The 20000-nt window shown below is 39.5% G+C and overlaps 1 protein-coding gene across 3 annotated transcripts in view; it reads right to left on the bottom strand.

Annotated features, from left to right (window-relative positions):
* Window positions 1-17752, bottom strand: part of gpm6bb (glycoprotein M6Bb) — a 28382-nt gene extending 10630 nt beyond the window's left edge. Inside the window, exon 1 of one of the 3 annotated variants that reach the window (XM_057336882.1) lies at window positions 17620-17752. In XM_057336882.1, the coding sequence (XP_057192865.1) occupies window positions 17620-17623 (4 nt within the window). In that variant the 5' untranslated portion in view covers window positions 17624-17752. Of the gene's footprint in view, window positions 1-3162; window positions 3699-17619 lie in introns of those variants that run through there. The other 2 variants (XM_057336881.1, XM_057336883.1) reach the window with 2 other exon arrangements.
* Window positions 17753-20000: the final 2248 nt, after the last annotated feature.

The raw sequence follows: 20000 nt of genomic DNA, 5'->3' as shown, positions 1-20000 counted from the left end.
GCTCTTTCTGCATGTGCTGAGAGCAACGCAAACGTGCTGCTTTTGTGTGCAGTGTAAAAATACATTCTTGATGTGCCAAATTTGGACATGATCACTTTAGTACAACGGGCATCCAATAAAGCCAGCCCGCGTCTCGTGTTGCAGGCAGTCTCGCTTCACCGCCCGACCACCACTCGCTATTAGATATTACTCGTGGGGATGCGTTTATCCATCTCAGCATACAGACAAACACGGACAGAGCCAGTTCACAGTGGAATTAAGCGCACGGAAAACTTTAAATGCAAAACCGGAAAACCGCAATTCACTTGCGCGTATTGAACCGTGGAGGTCGTACCGAACGGTTCAATATTATATTGAGTATTGTGGCATCCCTAGTGCATAATGCCAATACAGTGGATTCTCATGTAGTGTGATGTAACGGAATGTAAAGGGTTAATGACATGAGATAAACGTGAAAACGCTGTGAGATGGTGAGCAACATTTCCACAGAAACCAACAGACTCATATCTCACACACTCATCTCTCAAGAATCCACTCTTTCTGCTTCCTCTCTTCACGGACACATGTTGACGGAGCGAAAGACAGAAAGCACTTCAGGTCTTCATACACAGATTCTAGTGGTCATGACACAGGAGGACCGGCTTTAAAGAGCTCCTTCATTAAACGCCACATGCACAGCATCAACACACTTCACTCGCTCCCATAAATTACCTACAAAATGAGAAGCACACTGCACTTAAAAACCTCCTGCGCATGAAGAGCACTTCTCACAGACCAGAGGACGAGAAGATCAGGATTTAAAAGAGAAAACAGAGAATGAGGAAGAAGAGATAGATGTGGTGTAAAAGTCCAGATGATGAGAGTGATGGATCAGAGCCGTGCTCAGCATCACTGAGCTCAAGATCAGAGGTCAACACTTCCGGACACTTCTGCACACAACAACACCACCACAGCATGACTTCCTTCCAGAATACCACTGGACACAAACCAAACCCATCTGCCAACTTCATGTGTTGAGGGATTTTCTCTGGAGAGATGATGATGTGCAGATGTATTCACACACGCGCACACGCACACGCACACGCACACGCACACACAGACACAGACACAGACACAGACACAGACACAGACACAGACACAGACACAGACACACACACACACACACACACACACACACACACACACACACACAGAGTACAGACAGACAGACACACACACACACACACACACACACACACACACAGACACACAACACACACACACACACACACACACACACACACACACACACAGACAGACACACACACACACACACACACACCACACACACACACACAACACACAACACACACACAACCACACAGACAGGACACACACACACACACACACACACACACACAACACACACACAACACACACACACACACACACACAACAGACACACACAACACCACACACACACACACACACACACACACACACACACACACACACACACACAGACACACAGAATCAGAAACAAATGTATAGCACACTGCAATGCAAGTCGCTTTGGATAAAAAGCGTCTGCCAAATGCATAAATGTAAGACGCTTCTTCAGTAAATCACATTAAACCCACACTTTTTTTCCATGGTCATTAAGCTGCGACCCACTTTTTAGGATGTATGACATCATATGTAGTTTGTTTAAAATACACTAAAATACAAACAAAAATGTGTGACTAATATGACTAATACTGATGAGCCTATAAGTCAAGGCTAAGGCTATGAAATAGCAGTCCCAAACTAGCTATTAAATAAAATTGTTGGTTTGAGTCACTCACCACCGTAACATAAACACATACAAAAAACCACAAAGCGATGGCATTTTGGGATGTATGGAAACAACAGTTACTATGGTGATGAATACACAATATTAACATGAACTGTTAATGAAAGATGGATATGAATATCATACCTTCATGTAAATCCTTCACAGGCTCACACCAATAGCAGTTATGTGATTTCATGTCCTTTACTTTTATTTCACACGTTGTTGCGTGCCATGCTCGCAGTTTCTTTTGCGCTTCATACTGTTTTATTAACCTGTATGAGAAAAAAGCCATGGCCGATCCATCCCATAATCTGTATGAGGAATACCAACTTCTGCCTTCAAATAGAAGATTGAGAGTACCGTACGCTAGGCTGAGCAGGCTACGTAGATCCTTTGTGTATCAGAGTCGGGGATCAAAGTAGATCTTGGGATTCTAAGTGAACGGTAAATGTATGGGGGTCTATGGGTTTTGTCAATGTTATTGTGTTGTGATGTGATGTGTATTAACGCATGGACATGAATTATTGTAAGACAGTAAGCGCTGTTGGACGCGAGACAAATTTTGGAAGAAATTCCAACAATAAAGTGAAATTGAATTCAGAGAAGAGCGCGCACCGCCACATTTGCGTGAGTATAGCACTGTATAACGTTCGTTTTTCTGAGGTGAAAGACTTTTTATTTCGTAACAAGTTAAGAAAATGACCATAGAATAATGACACTGACGTTCAGCCTGACAACATCTCACCATATGGAATTGGGACAGCGAGCGCTCACTCGCTAAGGCGTCTGCCAACAGCTTTCACGCACGCATTTCAAAACAAAAGTCTCGCATCAGAAAAAAACATTTACGTGTTTCTCTCTTCAACTCCTTCTTCTATCAAAACTGTACATCCTGGGATGTGTCCTACATACAGTGCTGTAGATGCTGTATATAGTGTTTGTGCTCTTCCAGCTATACAAGACATCATCTGTTTTTCAGCTTCTTGTCTATTCGTTAGTCTACTCTCTCTTTTGGTGGAAGGACCCACCCCCTTTCGAGAGAATAAGAGCTGATGTGATTGACATGTGAGGCGACCATTCCCAGCTTGTTTTGGTGAACGTGTCGTTCATGGGCAGGTCAATCTGACGATACGACAATAACAGACCTGCGTGCCTCTGGACCGCTGACAGGCCGATGTATTACATAACACAACACAACACAACGCACAATTAAAAACCTGCAGTCATTAAATCTCTAAAACCGTGAGATGATGAACAAAGCACGGACAGTATTGACCGTCTCACAGTGATCTGGTGCTCATCACAATGAAGCATCGATGTGTAAGATGTGATGTGAGATGTACGGGTACCTTGTTTCTCCTGCCGTTCATCTTCAGTGTCATCATACGATGTTTCCATGGCTGTTCTACACGAAACCAACAAAAATCCACCTCCTGCTTCTCCGATGCTTCTCCTCCTTTGTTTTCGGTCTGTTCTATACCTCGCTCTTCCTCTGTCTCTCTCTCTGTCCGTCTCTCTCTCTCTGTCTGTCTGTCTGTACGCACTCTCTCTTGTCTTTCTCTTTGCCTTCACTTCACATCCCCGAAGAACTCAAAACCCACAAGGAGTCAACATCCGACTGAAGACGGTCAGGTCACAGACACGTTCCCATACCAGCACAATGCAAAGAGGCGTAAGAGACCCCCACAACATCCCCCCCCCGAATATATTATCATATTAAAAAACACGCAGCACAAACTAGCTTTCCATCTGCTGCCCGGCCCCTGAGAACCACAGAGAAGACAATGGAGGACAGAACGGACGGAGGAAGCAGAGGAGGAGGAAAATACAGAGACAAGGGAGGAGGAGACCAACCCAATGAGCGGTAGAAAGAAAGAAAAGAAACGTAAGAACCGCCAAATAAACAAACAAAAGAGAAAGCGAATGAAGGATCAAATAAAAGGATGAACATATAGGCCAAATAGAAAGACGAATGGATTAATAGAAGGAAGAAAATATTACGCTAGCATGCTGCATTGCTGTCCTTCATCGGTAATAAAAAGTAAACAGACTGTACAGTCAACTTTAACAATTAACAACGTCATCTATATGATCGATTATATAATGTCAATCAAGACCTTCTCCCTGATAATTATATTATATTGAAGATAAAATGATCAAATATATATGAACATTAACTCAACCAACATACAGGTTTGACATTCTTAATTCGGATGGTAGACCACGCATGTGTTCATCATGCAAACACAAACACTATCATTCATGTGTCCGTCTCTCCATCTGCATCCACCGCAAACTTTCTGAAGTCTTATGGCTGGAATACACTACGAGACTTTTAACATCTCAACAGATTTTTTTTAAACTGGACATCATACACTTGCAGACTTCATGAAAGTTTCAGATAAACACACCAACTGATCAAACTGCAGACTGGCACAAGTCCAGACTGAAAATCTGAGCAAAAGTCTTGTAGTGTATTTTATCCTTTAGGGTGTGTTCACATGTGCCATGTTCGGTTCGATTAAAACGAACTCTGGTGTGACTGCTCTGTTAGTGCGGTTTATTTGTGTAAGTGTGAATGCTGCCACCCGAACCCTGGTGCGCACCAAACAAGCGGACCGAGACCGCTGAAAAGAGAGGTCTCGGTCCACTTTCAAACGAACTCTGGCGCGGTTCGATTGAAATATGAACGAAACACGGACCAAAGGCATCGAACCAAACCAAAAACAGGAAGTGATAACAATATACGACCCCAGCATCTAGTGATTTGGTAATATAAAAGGAAAGATTATTAGATCAGTGCTTGCGCATGTAACGGAGGAAATCCTGGCGCCGTTTTGACGGCTTCAAACACTTCATGAGGTCTTCGCGAGTTACCATCTTGCTAAAAATCCCCTCATATGCGCAGGCATACACTGAGCACGTATACCCAGCTCTCAGCATTGTTTTGGATGTCCGGTAAGTTCCGTTTTAAAATATAAATCATAAAAGCTGTCCAATCACGAAAGCTGTTAGGTTCGATATCTTTAGGTTCGCTGTTAAAATGCCAACGCTCAGCGAACCAGATTATTTTCTTTTTTGGTCCGGACCAAAAGAACCGAACTACATGAACGCACCCTTAAAACCGTTCAGTTATTGCAAACCATTTCAATGTGTACATATTATAATATTATAGTACCTGACCTGTCATGTGAGAGTTTATAGAAAGCTAATACGAACACGTTCAGGATTTGACTTGAAGATAGCAACAGATGCTATTCAGGATTTTTCCACATAATCTGTAGGAAATAAGTAGGAAGAACAAGTAAACTCTACATTAGATTCTAAATATGAAAGTGTTTGAACTATTGGTTGTGGTGTTTGTGAGGGTGTCAAAGGGCTGAGGACGCATGAGGGCTGTATTGTGTTTGTCATCATTGAGGCTGAATAACAGTCCAGTGTTCAGTCACCCGTAGCATCCGAGGACGCTGTGACACACAAAACAGAAGGTTCTCATGAACACCAGAGCCTCACAATAGCCACACACACGCACGCACGCACACACACTTCTTCAGCTTCACAAGAGAGATGCAGATGAGATGTGCCATGAGAGAGCAGAGATTCCCACAAACACTCTGAAGGAGTGTGGATCAGAGATCATAGAGCAATCTTCTCATCTCACAATTAATCAAACAAAATTACACTTACATTACATTTATGCATTTGGCAGACGCTTTTATCCAAAGCGGCGTACATTGCATAGTATCATACATTTGTTTCTGATTTAACTGACAAACATCTCATGTGTAGCTGTTACAAAACACACACAACTGTGACCTGCAGTCTCCTGTCTATAAATACACTGAAAAAAATGATTTTGGCTGCTTGTCCAATTTGATTAATTTAAATAAGTTAAATCAACATCATTTTTGTTCAATTTTGTCACAACATGATTTTTTCATGTTCAGTTGTGTAACTTAATCCATTCATGTTGGCACTACATAAATAATTTGTGTTGCGTTAACATAATTGTTACAACTAGGCAGAAGACTTATATTTCCCAGCATGCTTTGCGTAAGACTGCATTTTGAGTTATTTTCTTAATTACGTGTTGTTTTATGTGTTTTTCAGTAAAGAGAAACACTTGTTAGGGATTAATGTTTATTTATCTTTGAGAATTAGAGGAGTTTGTTATATTTTTAAGTTTTGTGGTTACCATTGTTTAGAAAAGCGTTGCCTTTGCTTAGGTTGTGGGTGGTTACATTTATGAATTTGAATTTCTGTTAAGCTTGGTTAACTTCATATCTTGTTAGAGATAAAAGAAAATATTATGTCACATTAACTAAAAACACTTATGTTGACAACGTTAAATGAAAATATGAAACGTTAACATATAAAAATCATGTTTGTTTAACAAACATAAATTCGGCAACTTGAACATAATGAAATGCTGAGTAAACATAACTTTATTATGTGAAACCGATGTACATCATTTTTTCATGTAAATCCAACAGATACTTGTTTTCAGTGTACACAACACTGAAAGACAAACAACAGACAGACAGCAACTTTGTGCCCTGTACAAACAGCACAACACATCAGACTGACCCACTTCATAGTGCGCACTCCGTATGAAACAAATATTCAATATTGATTTGACTGTCAGAGACATAACCCAAATAACTTTCTATGTCAATCGATGTCTGTTGACGTGTTTCATGCAGTCAATGACAGAATCTACAGCAAGAATATCACACCCTCTTACATGGAAAATATCACACAACAGAAGTTAAACCGCTTTCCACATGCCAAATATTTAATGTGTGGAGTTCTCAGTCATGCTTCATTCAAGTCTCAACTGGATATAAAATGGCTTTGGAGAAATAAAAACAGACACAAATGAGATGTTGACAAATCTGAGCTTAGTTTGTGACATTGCTGAGATCTCTTTTTCTCAGGAGAAACATCTGACACTAAAGACAAGCAAAAGTTTACATTTTCGCTCTCCATTTAATCTCATCGTGTCTAAAACAATTAAAAGAGAGCTCATCTGTGATTTATCTTATAGACATACAGCATATGTGTAACTGATGGGGACGAAGTAAAGTGACGACAACTGAGCTATAACAATTTTTACTGTTCAACATTCTGCATTATAAGGAAGGATGATGCCCGTTTTCTGTTTTGGAAACGATCGAGAATTCCTTTTAGACAGAGTCAAGCCATCTTAAGCTATTAAAGCTTTTCAATTCTGAAGAATTTTGTGAAAAAAGGTTTTGTTCCGGGCATCAGTGATGTTGGGGTGAGATTCCCTTATAAAACCTAATTGCTCGTGTTGAAGTGAATCCTCTGAATGTCTGAAGCAGCACATCTCTAATGACATGTTTGTGTTGTTGGTAGGGTTTGGGGGGAACGTAACTGTTTTGAGGTTGTTTTCAAGCAAAACGTGTCTTCTCATGTGACTTTACACCCGCGGACTGGCCCCACAGTAAAAAGAAACTGATGCTCAGAGAAACATGAAGCCAGATGACGGCTGAGAGAGCATTATATCTCAATCCAGTGTCTTACTCATGATTCGAAGTCTAAAGAACCATTACATTTGTGTAAATAAACAATGTCCCTAAAACTATAAGCCACAACATAACTCCCAAGCTACATTTGTGCTCCTCCATAGTTATTTTAAAACTATGTTAGTTTTAAAAATAAGTATAAATGTGGCCCTTTGAACTTTTGAAAAGCAGCCTGTTTTACTGTTAAAGAAATGCAAAATCAATGAAAGCTGTTATATTTGATCATCTTCAGTGTATTCGCCCGTTGTCCAGAAATGGTCTTTTTGATTATTCACCATTCAGCTTCTTAAAGTCTCACCCCGAGATGCTTTTAAAACACTATTGAAAGAGTTCTGTTCCGAGCTCTAATTGGCTGATTTTCAATTTAAAATCATGAAGTAAAAAAACTTTAAACAGAAAATGTTGCTTCGCCAATTATTTTCTTTAATCCAATTCGTTCCAAAACCCTTGAAAATAAAATAAAAGCATGTGCACACTGATACCTAAACCCTGTGTGAAGATGTCTTATATAAAATATGAACAATCTTCTTTTCTGATGTGTAAAAGTTGATCATTACATCTGTACTGTACTCTCAAACACTTTTTATCATTTGTCCATTGAGTATCACTGTTCTTCTACATGTCAATTCATAGAGAATACTAGCAGACTTGTTGAACACTGAATCAATCTAAGCAGTCGACTATAGCTCAGCTCATTGAATATTCATGAGAGCAAACAGCTGCCCCATTGATTGGCTTCTGAAGAACGCTGAATTAAATACAGGCTTCATCCTGTGAGAGAGCATTGTAACACACACACAAAATGAAGGTACAAGTTCTACCCTAATAAGGACGATTATGAGGTTTCATAGGTCAGATGTGGTTCCCAAATAATTTTTGTAATAACTTTTTTGTGTAACAAATTTTTTAACTACTTTTGTAACAAAAAATTGCTTCATTCTGATTTAAACCCTTGAATGCCTGGCACTATGGTAAAATAACCAAAGTCCGTTTACAGAAGTTATGCCACTCGGCGGCCATGTTTGCAACACCTCTGGGCAGCTATAGAGGGTATGCACGTGTCGTCACTTTCCCACGTGAGCACGCCGGAACGCGCCTGCTTGAGTGGTAAAACACTGGGCAAAATGAAGGGTTACAATATCAGGAAACGCAATACCGCGCAACATTTGAGTGTCTAAGAACACCTGATTCCTTTGTAATTCATAAGGTAGTCGTAAGGATCACCGTCGAGTCCAGCTGCTTGTAGTTTTAGCAAATAATTGCGTGGTTTAGTCACGGTTTTTGTTCCTCCTATTGAATGCAGCCATTTTGCCTTAGTTTTACCACTCAAGGGAGCGTGTCCCGGTGTGTTCACGTGGGAAAGTGACGTCAATGCATACCCTATTTATGTCATAGCATGTCCACAGTCCTATCTACTTGAATGAGGGAAGGCATATATTTCTAAAATCGTTGGCAAAAATCACAATTAAACAGCATATTTCTGATCAATAATTAAACATGACATGAATTGTATCATAACGCATCATCAGCTGCGCATGTGCCCAGGCTGGCAAGCGCCTCACGAGAGCCCCGCCCCAGAGAATCATCAGTCTTTACTGATTGACGATTGGCTCGTTTTACTGGAAGGCGGGACTTCCTTCGCTAGACCCGCCATATTGAACGTTTGCATACCTCGCTATTCATTATAAAGGCAGTGGCGCGTCTTGTTAATATTAATATCTTTGAAGTAATTCACAACGAGTAATATTATGCCTCAAATGTTTGACTTGCACAATTCTTCTTGTTAAGGTTTTTCTGCATCACTGCATCAAGTCTATAGCATTGACGAGTTACAGAACTATGCTAATCACAACTCAAAAATGAAAACTGTATCTTTGGTGTGTAAGCTAAATGAAATAAATAAATGACTGCCATGAGAGTGAAATGGTGGTTGTTGTAAGCTACAGTGAATCAGAGACAGCTGGCTTTTAGCATGGCTGTATACATTCACAAATTATCCACATGTCAAAACACACACTATTCAGAAAATCTTTTTTCCACCAATTCTCTATTACACAAACACATTTTAAGCATGTTAAGCATGAGATGTTTACACATAATCTGAGTTTCACCAATTCTGAATTTCATCTACAGTTATTGAGTAGCTGACACATACAATTTAATGGACATATAAGCAAAAGAAAGTGTCTGTCATATGAGCTCAATCTGGTCACCATTTCTTCAATGAGTAATTGACCTTTTTATGAATAAATATTCCATAGTCTTTTCACTTCATGTAAAAGTCATCTGATTTTATGTCATGTATAACGCTTATAAATAGTTGTACTGTGTAAGCATGCCATACCAAAGGTCTTTTTAACTTCCCAAAACTATTTGTCAACTTTCCTATTTGCCAAGCTTCTACTGATAACTCACATGATATAGAATTTCAAGCAGCTGTCGTTTTGTGTGAGAAAAATCTCATGACTCTGGTCGTGAATCGTGATATGGTCTGTTTGGCCCACGTGTTCTTTACACATATTATAGGAAGATCCTGAGGATTTTCGCTGGGAAATGAACATCAAACAGCAGCTGTATTCAGCAGTGACTGCATGACTGATGTCCACAGATGCACAGTCACATGCAGCTGGATGCTTAATTTCTACCAGAAGGTGAATCATGGATGTGTTACGTAACATCCCTCAGCTCTGCTGGAGCGACTCAAGGGTGTCTGGGAATCACAGGGGAATTTACAGAGAGTCCAAGTAATGAGCTCTCCTAATCCTGTCCCGAAACAACTGACAGCCTCATTTAAAAACAAACCTGATATAAACCTGCAATATTTATACTGATGACCACATCACCAAGATCACAGAGAAATTAAACATTCAACAATTGTTATTACTATTGCTCAAACAAAAGCATTAGGCATTTCCTCAACAAGTCATGTCAGGAGACATGAATATAGCCTATTATCACACAGCTCGTTGGAATGCTTGATTCTGATTGGCCGGTCGCGACATTTGCAGGTTCGTTATTCCCAGATAACAACCTCTCAAAACTAATAACACACGGTAACCCAGATGCAGAAGATCATTTTGACAGGTCTTTTAATAACATATATAACATTATATTTACAAATGATTAAACCAAATTGCCCATTCGTGACATTTGAACGTCATTTCTTACCTTAAAACTGAAAGTAAACGGCTTTTCCTGCACTGAAGGTCTAAATAAAAATGAGCTAATAAAATTTCAAGTCCAGTTTTTTTCTCATGTGGCAAGTAGCCGTGTAATAAGAGGGAAAATGTACAAGCAGCCGGCTGTTATCGCAAAATAAGCCCCTTCAGTGTGATACAAGGTCCTGATCACACTGTCGGGGATTATTTCTGCCATAACAACCGGCTGCCTGTACATTACCCCCCTAAGTAAAGATTTGAGGACCTAGCAACTTTCTAAAAACGCCACATAGCAACACCCTGGCAACCCCTCACAACACCTTAATGCTGTATTTGACACTTTTGCACAAATACACTCAAATGTGAAAATGCTTATTTTGACTGTTTAAAACTTCAGCTTTTCTTTACACACTACACAATCAGAAATACAAAACATACATTTTAGATGAACTAGAACGTTTTAAGTAAATTAATTTTGTTTTGAGGATGCTTATCTATTTTCCCTGGACAATAGGCAGATACTGCTTAACCAAAAGATTTTGTTGCAGTGCGGATGTGAATTCAGAGTCTGTGGTATTTCCATCCATCCATTCATATGCTGAGGGCTCCTCGCTGGCCAAATGAAGAGATTCTGAAGCTTTTGTCTGGTCACAGCGACAGTAAATGAGTGAAACACAAAGAGCTATCTGTGAAGTCTTGAATGTGCTCCACAGGCCCAATGCCAAGAACTCCAGGCCTTTCAGCTCCCTTTAAATCCGCATTCCCAACAACTTTCACTTAGGCCATTCAAACCCAGAGCACAGAAATCTGAAAGAGGAAAAATATCCTCCTTATTTTGGTGGCAAAGACGGACTTTAAAGATTTCCTGCATGCTGCTACTGGAGAGGCTTTAACTTCACATGACGTGTCATGTTTGAATTAAGAGTCTTTGATTCAACATCAAGAAATATGAGCGCAGGAGGACAGAAGATCATTTCAGACCTCTGAGATCTCACCAATAAACCCACAGAAGAAAAACAGACCCTATTAGAGTTTAGAAGATTATAACAATACTGGAAAAAATGACACTACATTCCTTTTAATTTTCACTTAAATCCCTATAATCCTGAATCATACAGCACTGAACAGACGTGACTACACTAATGCAGCAGGACAGACCATAATGACAGAACCATATACATTTATTTGTGAAGTATTTCATTCACTGGATTATCTAAAAATAGACATGACCACGTACATATTTACAGCAGAAAATGCATTGCATTACCGTGAATTAGTGTTACACATATCCCATTATATAAGATTTTCTTCGCTTTAACCCTGAGAGTGACTGATTTCCATCTCTTGTTTATACATCTGTTACTCTCATGTTCTGGTTACTGTTCTCTGCACACAGGAATGTAAATAGGTCATCCAGAAAAACAGAATCGATCATCAATACCATCCACAAGTGACAAGAGGTAGAGCACAGTGTGATTTATTTTAACAAAGCTTTCACAAAACAAATATCTGTTTTTTTAATCAACAGTAAATCCAACTAGAAAAGTAAAGTTGAAGCAAGTGAATGTGTAACATTTATAACATGAAATCATGCAACATATTGTAATATTTCTGCTAGGGTTGGGCCGATAGACGATGCCATCGTCCATCGCCGATGGCTGACAGACTTGACAATGTTGAGCCAGCATCGTGATTCCAACAAATGTTTCACTTTCCTCACGTGACTCTCGATACCAGTATCGGGTATCGGCCCGATACCAAGCTCACGTACTCGTACTCGTACTCGTAATGACACACCAATACCAAAGACCGATACCTCACGTGACATACATAGAGCCCTATGATTTCAGCAATGTGGAAAACACGGACGGAATCGAGGATTCCAGACATTTCCTAACAAGAAATTTGCGCTGAACAGCTAACGTAACAGTTAACGAAATATTCAGATACTGTTTAAATATGTATTCTGCTTGTTTTGCGTGAATGTGTGTGAAAGAGTGGTGCGGTTGCGTGTGCTGAACCTGAACGCATTGTGCTTGTGGAGCTTTCCGCCCCAGCTCACATTTTACCACACCACCCCCCTTAATTTTTTTATAATTTGACCACAGAGTATATTGTTTACTTTAGTAAACTGAAGTAAATGTGCTAGTAAAATTGTGCTACTTATCATAAAAAATAGAACTTCATAAAAAAATAGTACTTAAATTTAAGTAGACCTAAAAACAAAAGAAAAAAAGAAAATGTACCAGTAAGATACTGGTTTATTAACATTATTGTACATTATACAGGCATCGGTTATAGGTATCGTTATCGGCGAGTACCAGAAAAAAAATATCGGTATTCGTACTCGGTCTTTAAAAAATGGTATCGGTGCATCCCTAGCTTGAACGTTGAAGGAAACCCTCTGAAAGTTTTATTAAAAACTTACGTAGTCTTGCATTGTTAGCTTGGGCAATTTAAAACGACAAGGGTGCATTCTTTTGGTTTCTGAACTAATATTTTGCCAACAGAAAGATATTAAAAAGAAACTATAATCGTATCCATTCGGTTATAACTTGTCAAATTGATTCTTGAGAAGAAATTGTTACTATTGAGCAGACTAAGATAACAGCCAAATCTGTGTCACTGACATCATGGGTTCAAGAAGTTGATGAAAACTGGACCTTAAAGTAGCATCACTTTAGATCTCATCTGTACAGATTTTAACAAACATTGCTGATCTTATTGCTAGTTTTATTCTCATTCATGGTACTACTGAAACAACTCTTTAAAAAGGACCACAAGTCCGCCTCGCTCTTATGCCTGTGAATGGCCCTTTGATGACCAAATGTGAGGAAAATTGGCCATGCTTGAGCAAGCACTCCCACTCAGCACATACACTGCCATATCATTTCATATCACAGTTCACAATGTCCCTCTTTGTGTACCCCGTGATTAGTAGACGAAACAAATAAAAATGAAGGACAAACCCAGCAAGCTCCCAGGAGAATAAGAGAGGAGAGGAGGAGATGATAGAAGAAGAAAAAATGAGAGGGGATGTGAGGAGATGAGGAGAAGAAGAGAGCAGAATAGAGAAGGTGAGAGGAGAAAACGACACGGGAGGATGCGAGGAGAGAGAACGTGAGGAGAGGAGATGAAAGGATGAGAGGATGAGATGAATGCTTCACAGTCATGTGACTAAATGTGACCTTTCCTTTGAACTTTCCATCTCGACACCTTGAACTTCTCTCAAAGCTGCAGAAACAACATCTCACCTTCGGTTTCTGCTCACGGGCTGTCAGTCTCTCAACACACATCAGCGTTTAAGTTTAAACGAGTCAAAAGTCATACATTCATATATAAGCACATGCCAAAACACTTCAGATGGAGAATGGGGTGGGGGGGTGGTATATTGACTTCTATCAGTAATTGATTGAATCATGTAAAGTGGGAGAGTCAGGTGGTCTGTAAGGGAGGAGTTTTGTGTCATCAGCAAAAGTTGAACACCTCACTGGCACATCAGGGGAGTCAATAGACAGACCCTAAAAATGCTTTTGAGTCTGACAAACCAGGGTTTTCCCTGCATAGAGATATTGGAGGCGGCCGCCTCAGTCAAATTTCGTGCCGCCTCCAACTCTCGGCAAAATGATGTCGAGTGTCTTCACAAAAAACACTGCAGGCATTAAACAGACTGTCATTTGTAACTGCGGTTGCGGCATTACGCCACAATGGAGGCGCTCTTTCGTTATCAGCACAGTGAGGCGCTGAAGAGTTCAGTAGAACAGTTTAGGAGCGGTGTTTGATGGCTGTTCATGTGTTCAATTTATTGAAAAGGTTTCTTAAATTAACGTGCTGTACATCATTGTAATGTTTTTGGCTGTGAAGTTGGCTCGTTGAATCAGCGTTATACTGTACACAGCGAGTTCGCTAGTATGAACGCACATTGCGCAAACAAATGACTCATTTGAACGGATTCGTTTAAACAGAATGTAAGAGATCAGCGAATCATTCAAAGCTTAGTGAACCACAGGATGTGAATGAACTTTGCTCATTTAGTAAGACTGTTTAATTTATGGGCTGAAAAGTTAGTTGAAAAGGATAAAAAGCTTGTATAACATTTTCTAAATAAACTTTTCTGTTCGGGTGAATAAATGTAATATTTTTTAATGTAGTATAACCCATTAGTTGTCATTTTCATCAATTTTTTTTACTTTAATATAAGTGTTTTGTTTAGCTACTTAAAGGGACGGTAGGCCTACACGCGAATTGCACCACCTCCGCCTCATTTTGAGCCAGGAAAAACCCAGCAAACAGACTGATGTCATATTTACCCCAACACTCAACAGACTGTAATACTAGATCCAAATCAAACAACACAGCCACACCCATGAGATTTAAATGATTTAAACTCTCCCCTAAATCAAATCATAACATTTTATTAGAAGCCAATGTGATTACGCTCTCAGTTCTGGATGCCGTCAGCACCGAGGCAATACAGGCCAAGTGTAAATGCTACGTGACTCAAACTTTCCAACACTGCAGTATGGTGAACGTCATGCTGAAAAATGTGCGTAAGAGAAAGAGAAGAGCCACATCACACCAAGAATTCACAAACGCAGATTTCTAGGCTCAGTTACAGACGACAAACCCAACCACGACCCCCCACAGTCCCTTTACTGACCGCGTGATGCTTGTGGTCCACTATGAACCAAAGAGCTGGCTGAAATCACAAGCTCCACCCTGATTGGCTGCCTTTACGCAACTTCTGGGAATACACAGGTTTGTTTTATAAGGCATCAAACGGATACAATCAGCAATTTTGAGAAAGTGTCTGGAACGCCATATAGTGTACTGTCCCTTTAAAACTATGCCGTATATCTAATCTATTTTAATAGCACTGAATTAGATTGATGAATAAAAATAAATCTTTTTTAATGACAGACTCTTAAATTCCCCTGATCTGAATCATCCAGTTACAAATAAGACATTCTTGCAAAGGCAATGACAAAACTTCATCTGTGTTTGCCAGCTCAATAATCGTCTCAACTGTAATTAGAAAATCGTCGTAACAATGTTCAATACATCAAGTATAACGCAATGTGAATCATCACAAACCATAAAGAGACAATTGGCACAAAACTCTCATTCTGGGGCTATCGTGCCATTCTTACTGACCAGCGTCGCCTTTCATCCATCCAACAACACAGTTCATCTGTCTGACTTAAAAAAAATAATCACAGTGCACCAACAGAAAATAAAACCGTCCATTCACAAACCTTTAAAAAACCCCAAAATGTTGTATGATGAGTAAAAGTGTGTGGATAACATACAGCTGCAGTGCTGGACTAACTTCATTGAAAGAGGCCGCTCAATTCACTGGCTTTATTCTTCTTCTCAGGACATTCAAGCTCACTGGAACTACTTCATGTTAACAGTCTCTAGAGTCACACAAAGACACGGCCGATGAATTAGACACACAGAGCCAGTACTGTGAGAGAGAACAAACCAATGCAGCTGTGAAGAGCCAAATCAGCTCCCAAAACTTTCTGTAGAACCCACAAACACACCATGTCATTAAAGAAATCCCTCGTGATTTAAGGCAACTTAAGGAAATACTTGCGAATAAAAACAATAAAATAAAAAGATTTATATAGGGGCTATGGGATCATTATGGTTATTTAGGGTTATTTCATACAACAATACATTAAGAGTTTGGTTCCAAAATGAGTTAACTCCGTTTATAAAACTTTTCAAAAATCATGTTTTTTATCATGTTTTTATCGTGTATTCTTGTGTTAGTTGGCTTTTTGAGTCATTATGGCTTGAATCAAAACAAACCAACTGAAGTTTGATTGATATTAATTGGAACCCACAATAAAAAAACATGATTTAATTGAATTATTCTAACATTATTTGCTCATGTTATTTCTAATCAAATCCATAGCTTGTTAAAATCCATCCATACAGTAAGCTTGTGCGAATTAACACGTTCACATGAAAATCACTACATTCACGTTACACATTATTTACGCATTCTATTGACGATTGGAAAGACTAGTGCACTGGTGTTTTTCATTTAATGGACCCTATTAGAAATAGAACCGAAGTCTATGACCAAGAGCTTTTAGTCAATGACGGAACCTTCAGTTTTGTTTGAATTGCTACAATAATGTTAAGAAGTGTGCAGTCCGTGCCAATGACAACTGCAGGAAACAGGTTAGTATTCAACAGATTCCTGAGGTCAGAATGTGAGTGGCCCATCTGGCCCACAGCCCTTCTTAGTGTCCCAAAGCCCATAATTCAGTCAGAAGCTTTTAAACATCCATGGAATCAGCATCTCTCTCTCTCTCTCTCTGCTCGTGAGTGATATCACAGACATCATTCCCCACTCGTCTAAAGAACTTATAAATATTTAGAAACATGTAGGACATGAAGTAGAGTGAGAACAGCATTAACCCTGTTGACGGGTGGACCCTTAAATGGGTCACGGGTTTGGGTCCAGGACAGCAGGGTAAAAACTGTGAATGTGTGCTTTGTTTTGCAAAACAAACAGAATTGCTTGAGCAGTGCAACGCATTTGTAGTTTGCATACCTGAGTGCGCACGATGAGAGACATGTGCTCCCAATGCGAAGGATAAATTCAGAAAGCAGATGAGACGATGGAAAACTCATTTCTCTTCCCTTCGCTTTCAAACACAATCACCACAAGTCACAATGTGTTATTGTCACTACTGCGAACCCTGAAGCGATGTGAACCAGCAGAGAGCTCATAAACTACACTCTACTACTCTATGAAGTCAGACTAGCGCACTATGTAGTGCAGTCCGCTGTTGTTGTGACGAGAAGTTTCGCTCGAGCGTTTTACTGCAGCTGCTCTGCAGCTCGTGAGGTAAATCTCTTTAATCCATAATCTCGCTTCTCAAGAGCTGCTCGGTTACCTCAACACATGCTAATCGCTGGAAAACTCCTCACAAAACCGCAGGAAAGCAAAAAGCTTTGCAAGAGAAAACAATGGGATGTTTCTCACAGATGTCGCGTTTCTGTCAACGTCTCAAAGCAACGCTAAACTCTTCTACGGTAAAACTACGGCGTTTATCGGTAAAGTTTCAGGTTTACATACCCATTTCTCAAGAGTCCCAGCGCTTCTGCTGCAGTCACACCAACTGTTGAGAGTTTAACGGATAACGGGACGCTGACTCCTCGAGCGCTGACTGTGTCACTCAACCGCGAACTCTGAGTGAGTGAGTGAGTGAGCGAGTGTGGTATCAACCCGTGCTGTGTGACGTCAGCAGAGAGGATTACCCACCCCCGGCAAACAGAAAAGGCTTTTTGGGTATTGTGCGGGGCTGCGCAGACCGATCGTTATATGACATTAAGTATCGCGAGAGTAATTTGAAAGGTCTGATTTCGACTTCCTATCGCGAGACTTGATGTCATACACCGATCGGTCTATGTAACCAAATATTTGTTATGAACATATACAGTTTTTGATTAATGCATTGTAAATTCTGACATGTTTTGTGAATATGTTATTTGTTGGATACTTCTGGTAAATAAATAAAAACAACAACAATAATTTACAATATATATTATTATTTTAATTTTATATTTTTTTAAAACAAGAAAACTTTGCTTCAAGCTAAACTTTTCTTTATTTTTTCTTATGACTGTCATTCAAAAATCAACTAATTCTACTAACATTGTGTCTACATTGGACGTGGCGTGGCGCAATGCGACACGATAAAAGACAATAGAACGCATTAGAACCCGTTATATTTTACATTTTGTCCACACTGGATGCGGCGTGGCGCCATGCGACGATCCCATTAGACAAGCCGTGTTGCGTCTCGCCGGTAAGACTTGAAATACTTAAAGGGTAAGTTCATCCCAAAATCAAATTTGAGTGATTTTTCAAAAATCACACAAATATTCCATTCCAATTTCCAGGCCTCCTCGTAGACGTCATGGTTATAGTAGTTGTCAAGGTCCAGAAAAGTATTACTAAAGACATTGTTAAATTGGTCCATCATAGTGGTTCAGTTTAATTTTTTGAAGTGACGAGAATACTTTATGTGCGAAAAACAAACCAAAATAACGACTTTCATGGATATATTCTCCTCTGTTTTATCAGTCTATGGTGCGCGTTCACAAGAGCACGGATGGACCAATTTAACGATGTTTTTAGTACATTCTGGACCTTGACAACATCTATAACCATGATGTCTATGAGGAGGCCTGGAAATCTCTCGGATGTCACCTAAATATTTTTATTTGTGTTCTGAAGACGCCGGGAGGTCTCAAAACATGTTGAACGTCACGTGGGTGGGTAAAAAATCACACGATTTTGAGATGAACAACCTGTTGAGAGCCTTGCGATGAAATATTTCCTATTCAAATTAGAATTTGGGGCAGGACATACCTCAGGGCTTCTCCCTTTTATGAAGTACCCCATCCACCCCTACAGATGCCCCCCTCTGCATACAGGTTTATTGAGCCAATCATCTGAGCTTTAACTGTCATGTGACCAATGACTCTTGAGCCGCAGAAAACTGACAACATTGCAGCTCAAATTTACTTGCCTGATACATTGGTCAAGTGTTTCAATGCTGGACAGTAAATAAACTCTTCTCATTTCTGCGGCACTATTCTTGATGTTTCATATCATTTATCAAGAATACGAGAATCGTATCACAGTTGAAATACAGAATGTTTTCTTTGCTCGTTCATTTCAGGAAATCGAGTGAAGTTGAGTTTGAATCTCATTGTTATTCATGGTAGAAGCTTCAGAGCTTTTGGTCCAGCGGTCATTGATCCAGTAAACCAGCATTTGGTATCCAAGGAGCCCAAAGTACCCGAATTACAACCCCTTTCAGAAGATGCCAAATGGCTGTAAGTGAATGAAAAATTGGAGAAAGAAACAAGTGAAAGCAGTATTCCCGGGAACATTTGTTCAGGGTCTGGGTCTGTTCATACCTATGACAGGTATTTCAATTCTTCAGTGACCCTTTAAATCAGTGGTTCTCAAACTTTTTTTGTTGTGAGGCCCCCTTTGTGTAGAGTGCATTGCTTTGCGGCCCCCCAAATAATTACTTATAATCTTAAACTAAACATTTTAATTAAACCAAAAACATATTCAGTTATACAATGCTGAAACATTGATTCTTTTGGTTGGTGGTCTTATTTTTCTGATGTTTGATTACATAAAATTGAATGATAAATTTCTATATTTCATAAAATACCACAAAATCTGTGCCCCCCCGGAACCACCTTGGGGCCCCCAGTTTGAGAACCACTGCTTTAAATAACCGTCACAAAACAATTGGGAAAACTCATTTTTACGGATCATATACAGTAGGTTCACAAAAAGGTTTTTTTATATTTAAAAAAAATATTTTTTACATTGTAAAAATAAAATAATAGTATATAATAAAGTATATAATTGTAAACTGATGTTTACTAGAATATCTCATTTTGATGCTGTGACATTACAAAGTCTCTCAG

The sequence above is a fragment of the Triplophysa rosa genome, linkage group LG6, assembly GCF_024868665.1.
Source record: "Triplophysa rosa linkage group LG6, Trosa_1v2, whole genome shotgun sequence".
NCBI lineage: Eukaryota > Metazoa > Chordata > Actinopteri > Cypriniformes > Nemacheilidae > Triplophysa > Triplophysa rosa.
This window is presented reverse-complemented; position numbering and strand designations above follow the sequence as displayed.